Source organism: Pristiophorus japonicus, chromosome 6 (genome assembly GCF_044704955.1).
Source record: "Pristiophorus japonicus isolate sPriJap1 chromosome 6, sPriJap1.hap1, whole genome shotgun sequence".
Classification (NCBI taxonomy): Eukaryota; Metazoa; Chordata; class Chondrichthyes; family Pristiophoridae; genus Pristiophorus; species Pristiophorus japonicus.
Window position 1 is genome coordinate 223,441,994 of NC_091982.1, and position 10,197 is coordinate 223,452,190.

Here is a 10,197-nt window from a genome sequence, read left to right on the forward strand (position 1 = left end):
GAGAAGGACTAAAGGTTTAATTTGGAGGGGGAAAATAGAGTACGAGAGGAAGCTTGCAGGGAACATAAAAACTGACTGCAAAAGCTTCTATAGATATGTGAAGAGACAAAGATTAGTGAAGACAAACATAGGTCCCTTACAGTCGGATTCAGGTGAATTTATAATGGGGGAACAAAGAAATGGCAGACCAATTGAACAAATACTTTGGTTCTGTCTTCACGAAGGAAGACACAAATAACCTTCCGGAAGTATTAGGGGACCGAGGGTCAAGTGAGAAGGAGGAACTGAAGGATATACTTATTAAGCAGGAAATTGTGTGAGGGAAATTGATGGGATTGAAGGTTGATAAATCCCCAGGGCCTGATAGACTGCATCAAAGAGTACTTGAGGAAGTGGCCCTAGAAATAGTGGATGCATTGGTGATCATTTTCCAACAGACTATCGACTCTGGATCAGTTCCTATGGACTGGAGGGTAGCTAATGTAACACCACTTTTTAAGAAGGGAGGGAGAGAGAAAATGGGTAATTATAGACTCGTTAACCTGACATCAGGGAAAATGTTGGAATCAATCATTAAGGATGAAATAACAGCACATTTGGAAAGCAGTGACAGGATCGGTCCAAATCAGCATGGATCATGAAAGGGAAATCATGCTTGATGAATCTTCCAGAATGTTTTGAGGATAACTAGCAGTGTGGACAAGGGAGAACCAGTGGAAGTGGTGTATTTGGACTTACAAAAGGCTTTTGACAAGGTCCCGCACAAGAGATTGGTGTGCAAAATCAAAGCACATGGTATTTGGGACGTAGATAGAGAACTCGTTGGCAGACAGGAAGCAGAGAGTCGGGATAAATGGGTCCTTTTCCGAATGGCAGGCACTGACTTGTGGAATCCACAGGGCTCAGTGCTGGGACCCCAGCTCTTTACAATATACATTAACGATTTAGACGAAGGAATTGAGTGTAATATCCCCAAGTTTTCAGATGACACTAAACTGGGTGGCAATGTGAGCTGTGAGGAGGACGCTAAGAGGCTGCAGGGTGACGTGGATAGGTTAGGTGAGTGGGCAAATGCATGGCAGATGCAGTATAATGTGGATAAATGTGAGGTTATCCATTTTGGGGGCAAAAACATGAAGGCAGAATATTATCTGAATGGCGGCAGATTAGGAAAAGGGGAGGTGCAATGAGACCTGGGTGTCATGGTTCATCAGTCATTGAAAGTTGGCATGCAGGTACAGCAGGCGGTGAAGAAGGCAAATGGTATTTTGGCCTTCATAGCTAAGGGATTTGAGTATAGGAGCAGAGCGGTGTTACTGTATTTATATAGGGCCTTAGTGAGGCCTCAATTGAAATATTGTGTCAGTTTTGGTTTCCTAATCTGAGGAAGGACGTTCTTGCTATTGAGGGAGTGCAGCAAAGGTTCACCAGACTGATTCCAGGGATGGCTGGACTGTCATATGAGGAGAGACTGGATCAACTGGGCCTTTATTCACTGGAGTTTAGAAGGTGAGAGGGGATCTCATAGAAACATATAAACTTCTGACGGGACTGGACAGGTTAGATGCGGGAAGAATGTTCCCGATGTTGGCGAAGTCCAGAACCAGGGGACATAGTCTTAGGATAAGAGGTACACCGTCTAGGACTGAGATGAGGAGAAACTTCTTCACTCAGAGAGTTGTTAACCTGTGGAATTCCCTGCCACAGAGAGTTGTTGATGCCAGTTCATTGGATATATTCAAGAGGGAGTTAGATATGGCCGTTACGGCTAAGGGGATCATGGGCTATGGAGAGAGAGCAGGAAAGGGGTACTGACGGAATTATCAGGCATGATCTTATTTAATGCGGTGCAGGCTCGAAGGGCCGAATGGCCTACTCCTGCCCCTATTTTCTATGTTTCTATGTTTCTATGTTTCATTGTAATACTTCTCGGCTTCCGTCAGGGGATTACGCAGGAGTTCATGAGCCAACTGGCAAGGCCATGGGCTAGATTTTCCATTATTTTTCATGTGTGACACGCACTTAACGTCCATTTCACCGCAGAAATGAGGTATAACGGCCAGATATCGCCCATTTCGCCACAAAATGGAAACTGACATCCATTTTGTGGTCACTTATCACCGAGCGTTACTTTCCGCATGTGCGTAATGCCGAGAAAAACTAATACCGCCCGCCCACTTTTTAGGGCGGAATCATCAGAATGGGCGATCCCAACAGCTATAATATCGCCCAGTGTTACTTTACGCACGTAATTAAGTGTAATTATACCCTTTGATGTTAAGGAATCACCAGTGTGTAACGGTGCAGCTGCACAACAAGGTTATGTTGGTGGGGAGGTTTGACCCATCCACCTCCACGGAGGTGTGTGGGGGACCTGACCCATCCACCTCCATGGCACGAACCTGGTATTGCAGTACTTCCAGGAACGGTGCAGTGGCTCTAGGCCTTTTGGCTAAGAGCATTGGCGCAGAGTGATCCTTGGCATGTGCAAGGTGACCTCTGGCGTTTGTGATTTGACAAAGAATTGGAACGATTGGCTACGAATTTAAAAAAAAAAAAAAAAAAATAAGAAACATTTAAACCGACCATCTGTCTGAAATCATAAGTATATCTGTAAAAAACTATCCATCCCGCCCCCCCAACCGTTTCTCATCGCCACCTCTACCCCTTCCCCTCCTGACTCCAAGCCGCCTGGCCGACGAGTTCCTCAGGTGCTGCTTTATTGCGGGGTGGGAGGGGGGAATGACGGCCGAACGGCTGCTTGAACGAATACGGGAGAGGACGGTCCCGAGGTGGGAACGTACTCCGAGCCAGAAGCAAGATGTTGCTCCTGGCTCTCGTGTCATTGGCAATGGGGGTGCGGCACCTTGGTGTGCAGTGCCGCTCTCCGGGACCGCTGGGAGCCCTCTGCCACCAGTGTTCCTGGCTAACAGCTCCAGGGCCTCCTCCGTCCCTTCCATGTTATATATTATTTGTTGGACACAAGTTCGGTGCCAACTATGTTCTGGGTGCATTAGTAGGCTTTTTGCTGCTGGTGAATTTCCCTCGTGCCTCCTACAACAGCCAAACAAGCACACACCGTACCCGCACACGCTTTCAGACCCCCTCTGCTTCCTCGCTCGCTGTCTCCTCTTCTGCTCATGTAATGATGAACCATGACCTCTTGAATCGTGGGAAACGAGTGTTGCCATGCTGTTGCTAAGGACGGCGACACTTTACGGCAGAAGGTCAGAGAGATTTAACGCTAATGCCCATTTCAGATTGCTCGTGGTAACACTCAATTTTTAAAATGGAGACTAGGGGCTTTGAGATTGGGCGACAATCTGGCGATATGAAAACCCATTTTTATCGCCATCGCCGTAAATACCACTCATTTTTGGGTGATCTGCACAACTGTGTAAAATCTAACCACATGTATTTTATAGTCTCTTGAATACTCTTAGTTCAATGTAACTATTTATTCTGGCGATCTCAATGAGCCATGTGTAATTAAAATGGCTTTCCTCATACAGCCTGCTTTTCTCAATACAGATCCAGGACGCTATACATCCTAGCGAGCGGACGTTATACATTTTATCATTACACTTCCGTTCCAATGGTCAGTCATGGGTGGCAGAGGGTGTGGTATCTGCAGCCAAATAAAGGCTGCTTAGTCCCCAGACTGTTGCGTGCTGTCAAAGGACTTTGCATTTCATCCCACAGCGTATCGTCGTTCTGCACTCCCCGAATCATTGGAGGCTGATATGCAGACTCCAGTGATCCTCCCCTTTAATGACTGGAAGGCACCTTCGCCAATGCTCAGTCCTGATTACACAACACCTCATATTCATTATCGCTGGAGCGTAATGCCACTCACCTACGCCAGGAGTGCCTGATTTAGTGCTCCCCTGCATTCTTTGAGCGCTGAGACTGAATTTAGCAGTCAGTGAGATTGGTTAGTACCTGGCACTAAACTTTCAACTTCTTTAATGTTACTGCCCCATCCGGGGCGATTCCGAATTTCTAGCTCAATCCATCTATTCTTACGGTGGTTCAGATGCAAATGGAACTGAGGTGATGAGTTAAGGTTGGACAGAAGTATATGAAGAAGGCAGTAGAGAAGAAAAAATGGCTTGTCTCATTGGGTAGCTGCTTAAAAAACCCACAAACCTCAATTTGGACGCCTGATGACTATGGATTCCCAGCAATAACAAACTCTACATTTTGGTTATTTTAGAATGGAATTGTGCTAACTTAAGATCAATGCCAAAATCTTGAACTATGTGGAAAAGATAGATTTATATTTTATTTCATAAATGTCACAACACAAGAAATGCTTTGCAAAATATATTTTATTCACTCAACACAATAGACTAATAAAGTATGAGACTTTCATGGTACACATCAATAATTTCTAAATATCTTACAGACAAAACATTTTTGTGAAAACCCTAATGTAACAGTTAATACTAAATTTATGTCGTGAAGCTGTCCTTGACATCAAGGCAAAATTCAATCAAGTATGGCACCAAGCTGCAAAATGTGAGAGCTTTGAATTTCAGCTATTTCATGTTCTCCACACCTAACCTTGAAACCCTTGATTCAGTCACTGGGACCAAAAGTGAACAATCTTAATCAATATGCATGTACAAGTTAGAAAATCTAAGAGAACTATATTCTTCACAGTTAGACGGCAGAGTGTCAGCTTATAATTTTAAACAATGTGCCTCTCTCCACAGTAGAGTAAGCATCTCCATCAAAGAATACTAGAACAGTGTAACACATAACTTAAAAGACAAAAAAAGACTGCAATCAATCTCTATTGCAAAAGTAAACCTCAAATATATTATGAAAATATATAAAAAATCTCACACCTATGTGCATTACCTGACTGCAAAACCATACTTGTTGACATGTTTTTGGCACACTTTCCATTATGAATTCCTCACCCGATCTCATACTACAACTTTCATGGAAGATTTCTTCCGAAGTTACAGTGGGATTAGGGAACCCCATGGTGATTCTACCGCCCGGTGTCCACATTTATAATGGCTTATAGCAGCAGACTATTTTTTGCACTGCCTACAGCAGCAAGGAGATTAGATGGTGAATATCGTTAGCCCATGCATTTCTAAATGTTTACTAATTTTATCTTGAATTATGGATTCTGAGAGTTTGCCCACAACTGACACTAGACAAACTCGGCTATAGTTTCCTGGCTTATCTTTCTATCTTTTCTTGAGCAAGGGCTATACACCAACCACTCTCCAGTCCCATGGAACAATTTGCATATTTAACAAAGATTCAAAAGCTTTAGCCAAAGCCTCTTTTATCTCCTCTCTGACTTATTTCAACAGCCTAGGGTGTGTACCATTAGGGCCTGGTGACCAATCATCTTGTGTTCCACTTTTTTCTCAGAACGAAATCCTTTTCTACAGTTAGCTCTTTCAATTTTTCCATATCCTCCTATGCTCTCAATTTCACCATCATTTGTAAAAACTCATGCAAAATATGTGTTTGATATCTCCACCGTCTCTTTATCCTCCACAATTAGACCTCCTCCTTTATCCTTGGGTAGACCTACTCTCTCTTCAGCAATTCATTTTATATGGTTATAAGATCCCCTTACTATTTTCTTTTATATTATCTGCTAGTCTTTTTACATATTCTCCCTTAGCACTTTTAATCTCTATTTTCCCCTACTTACTACACTTTCTATATTCTTCATTATTATCTTTAGTATTGTTAGCCCTAACTTTATCATTTACCTCCTTTTTAAGTTACAGTTTCATCTTAACGGCTCCAAAATTCCTTGGGGAATTTATTGGAACTTCCATTCATCACCATTACCTGCCACCATTACCTCTCTCCAAGAATATAACAATTCCACAATGCCTACAAATTCTAGACTGTCCTGTCAATTATGCAAAGCCTGGGCTCTCACTTGCAACTTGAATTCTTAAATTAATTCCAAAAAAACACAGAATAATTATGCCTTCCAGACTTAAAGGGCACATCCCAACATCGTATTTTATGAATTTGTTGTCCTTAAAAGACGTTACACTCTCTGACTTGCCATAAGCGGTGCAACAAGACTCTCAATTAAATATATGTATGATTAGTTAATTATTTTTAGGTTTATGTTGACCCAGAATTTTCAGTATCCACGTCAGTAGCATATGCCCATGTGCATCCTAGATTCTCTGCACTGATTTCAATGGAAATCACATTTTGATTTAGCTGCTGTATTATGAATTGGACTCTTAGCGATAGGCAGAATAATCAGCCATTCTAACACATGTCTTGATCTAATGCACAGAGACCTGCTTCTGGCTGTTGATTTCAAACTCAAATCAAACATCATTCTAGATGGGGCTCAAAACTAACTGGTATTGATTCTTTGATCTGGATTTAGCAGCTTGGATTAACAAACAGGAGCAGAAAGGTTGACAATCTGTCCTTACCACAATTGTAGAAAATTGGAGGTGAACCCACTGGATATGTGATTCAAGAGAGAGACTAACATGACATGTATACCAAGATTACTTCCAAACCTGTGCAAGCTGAAATATTTCCTATTAAGTAGAACATGCTATAAATTTAGATCTTTTTTCCTGTTTAACATTGAAAGCATTTTCCTCCAGAGTAATATTTATCTTTAAAGAGCAGTCAATCCCATATGTACCAAGGCTCCTTTAAATTTGAATACAACTCTGTTTAAAAAAAAAAGTGCTATTTTGAATGATGCATCAAAAACTTCCTTGTACCTTCATAAATGTATTATTTAATATTCAAAGATTGACAAAATATGTTTTAGTAAAAAATTTAAACAAAAAGTTTTAATTTGTTACTTCTGTGCTGCCTCTCATTTCCCTATTCTCTCTACATTCCTACCTTCTATTTGCACTATTTGAACCTTTATTTTATATAATTTCTTCTGCTGACTATTTGTTTTAAAACTTACATTTTGTCTTTGTATATTTAAAATCAAAATTTCCTTTTGTCCTGTATCTCTACTGACTTTTTGACTCTACTTGACCATGCTGGACTTGTGACCAGTATCTCATAGATTAATTTTATACTACACTTTTTGAAAACTAAAACTGATATGAAATGGACTCCTTAGGGCTTGACTATTATGAGTTATATGGCAACCTTCATCTCCATGCTCACTCCAAACTAATTTGCAATAATACAAAATTGTCATTATAAATACAGCCTAAAATGTAATCTGTAACTCACTGAAAACCACAGCTAAAAGCTGCTTTTCCAGCCATTCTAGACTGAACATTCATATTGGACCTTGAAGAGACCAAGTCAAATGCCAATATCTCTTTCTGGCTGCTCTTTGCAAACCTGAAGACCCCAATAAAATAAATCTGTTGTTACCTCATTGGTAACAGCTAAAAAGTAAAAATAATGCTTTCCATCATTGAAATTACTGGATCCAAAACATTGGAAACCAATTTTTCAGTCTATGTTATCATTTGAGCTCATCAGTCAGATTATTTTCATTACCAGCATCCATTATTCTCCATTTTATTGTTATACGAAGGCAGCAGTAGATGATTATAAACTGATTTGATCAGGCCCATTAGGTACAGTTGAATTAATATGGTTTGAAATAACTTCCTCTGTGCTCTTGACTTTTGACTTCCAGAACTGCTTAATGATCAAATAGTAGTACATGCCATCCAGGCAACAGTTTATTGTCGCCAAACACTGAGAGATCTGGAGAAAGACACGCAGAGATGCCAAGAAATCATTTGCTATGTAACATTTTCTAGCTAAAAGGTACAGCAGCATGGCTACATGACATGGTGTAAAGCAGAGAATGAAGGTTACCAGATTTGAATAGATAACATTCATAGATGTTCTCACATTCATATCTTCTCTCTCTTCATCCACTTTTTGCAATGTTCTGATTATCTGAATACTACAGAAAATCACAGTAGCTGCACCAATTAAAAATATGGTTTCCATACACAGGGGAATTATGCCCCTCTCCCAAAAGTCAGAAAAATTCGAGAAGCATATTTTGTTTGGCCACTTGGTGTCAGATTGGATGTAATTTGGAATACTTGCAGACCAGACACAAACCCACATCACAGTGCAGGCGATGATGGCTTTCTTTGGAGATCTGAAGGTTCTTGCCAGAAAAGGATGTTTGATGGCGATGTACCGATCCAGAGATATCAGTGTTATTAACAAAATAGCCCCATTAGTGTTCACAAAGTACAGGGACTCCACAAACTCACAGAACCCTGGACTCGGATACCATTTTCCATCCATCTGGTAGGAATGGATTTTGAAAGGCAGGGAGAAAAGCAGAAAAATGTCGGAAAATATCAGGTTTGTCATGTAGATCGTAGATTCCGTCCATTTCTTTAATCTAAAGCAGAGTATCCAGAGCGCCACTGAATTGATGATCAGTCCCAGGATGAATGTTGGTATATGCACTATATACTGAAATGTCTTCACGGTATCAAAGAACGTTGTGTTGTTCAAATTGCACATATTTGATGAAAAAAGTAGAAGCAGGAATGTCGGTTGTATATACGGTATTCCAGTTAATTTACCAAGTTCTAGTTTGTGGTTCAATTTGCGGTAATTTTCTATCGCTCTCACAATTTCAGGAGTGTAAACGTTTCAGCAAATTTAACTGAAAAGACTAAAATAATAATGACTGACAATTCTTACTTGCCAAGACCTGCAGTCATGTAATTTTGCAATTTTGGGAAGTTGCCTCATTCTTATTCACCACATCCTACACCATGTGCTTGTCAGAAACAGAGAGTCAGGATAAATTAGTCATTTTATGGTTGGCAAAAGGTAATTAGTGGGGTGCCAAAGGGATCGGTGCTGGGGCCTCAACTATTTACAATCTTTATTAATGACTTGGATGAAGGGAGCGAGTGCAATGTAGCCAGGTTTGCTGATGATACAAAGATGGGTGGGAAAGCAGGTTGTAAGGAGGACACAAAATATCTGCAAAGAAATGTAGACAGGCTAAGTGAGTGGGCAAACTTTTGGCAGATGGAGTATAATGTGGGAAAGTGTGAGGTTATCCACTTTGACAGGAAAAATAAAAAAGCAAATTATTATTTAAATGGAGAGAGATTACAAAATGCTGCAGTACAGAGGGACCTGGAGGTCCTTGTGCATGAAACACAAAAAGTTAGTATGCAGGTACAGCAAGTAATCAGGAAGGCAGATGGAATGTTGGCCTTTATTGCAAAGGGAATAGAGCATAAATGTAGAGAGGTCCTGCTGGAACTGTACAGGATATTGGTGAGACCACATTTAGAGTACTGCGTACAATTTTGGTCTCCGTATTTATCAAGGGATATACTTGCATTGCAGGCAGTTCAGAGAAGGTTCACTAGGTTGATTACTGAAGAAAGGTTGAGCAGGTTGGGCCTATACTCATTGCAGTTTAGAAGAATGAGAGGTGATCTTATTGAAACATATATGATACTGAGGGGGCTCGACAAGGTAGATGTTTCCACTCATGGGGGCATCTAGAACTAGGGGGCATAATTTAAAAATAATGGGTCGCCCATTTAGAACTGAGATGAGGAGAAATTTCTTCTCTGAGGGTCATAAATCTGTGGAATTCTCTGTCTCAGAGAGCTGTAGAGGCTGGTCATTGAATATATTTAAGGCGGAGATTGACAGATTTCTGAATGATAAGGGAGTGAAGGGTTATGGGGAGCGGGCAGGAAAATGGAGCTGAGCCCAAGATCAGATCAGCCATGATCTTATTAAATGGCGGAGCAGGCTTGAGGGGTCAATTGGCCTACACGTGCTCCTATTTCTTATGTTCTTATGTTTTAATAGAAAATAAACTTTACATGACTAAAAACGGAGGCTATTTCTAATGATGGGTGGGAGAATGTAGGAAAAGGACTTAACCTCAGGTACAGACTGCTCATCTGCTTATTTATTTAAAAAGCTTGAAAAAATAGTTAAAAGGGCATTTTCAGTTATTCCCACGATGACTTAGAATGGGCATATGGACCACCCACGTGGTGTTCAGTCACACAGTCTAGGGAAGTCCCAGGTTCAATCCTTATCTGTGTTCGGCTAACTGATCTCATCTGGAGTGTTGCCGTTGACTACAATACTCTATGGCTTAGGTAGAACTTAACCAGGCAGATTGTCTACCTTGATTGTTATCCTCTATTGAACTCTGCTGGAAAATATGTATGTGAATAT

General features: G+C 40.8%; 1 protein-coding gene across 1 annotated transcript; it reads right to left on the reverse strand.

The window, feature by feature from the left end:
- Positions 1–7,548: 7,548 nt before the first annotated feature.
- Positions 7,549–8,496, reverse strand: LOC139266258 (G-protein coupled receptor 55-like). Its single transcript, XM_070884088.1, has one exon. The coding sequence runs from the start codon at positions 8,494–8,496 to the stop codon at positions 7,549–7,551; it is 948 nt and encodes a 315-aa protein (XP_070740189.1).
- Between the last annotated feature and the right edge of the window lie 1,701 nt (positions 8,497–10,197).

Bases quoted from the DNA above. Each gene is read 5' to 3' on its own strand.
- LOC139266258 (XM_070884088.1), bottom strand. From the start codon at position 8,496: ATGTGCAATTTGAACAACACAACGTTCTTTGATACCGTGAAGACATTT.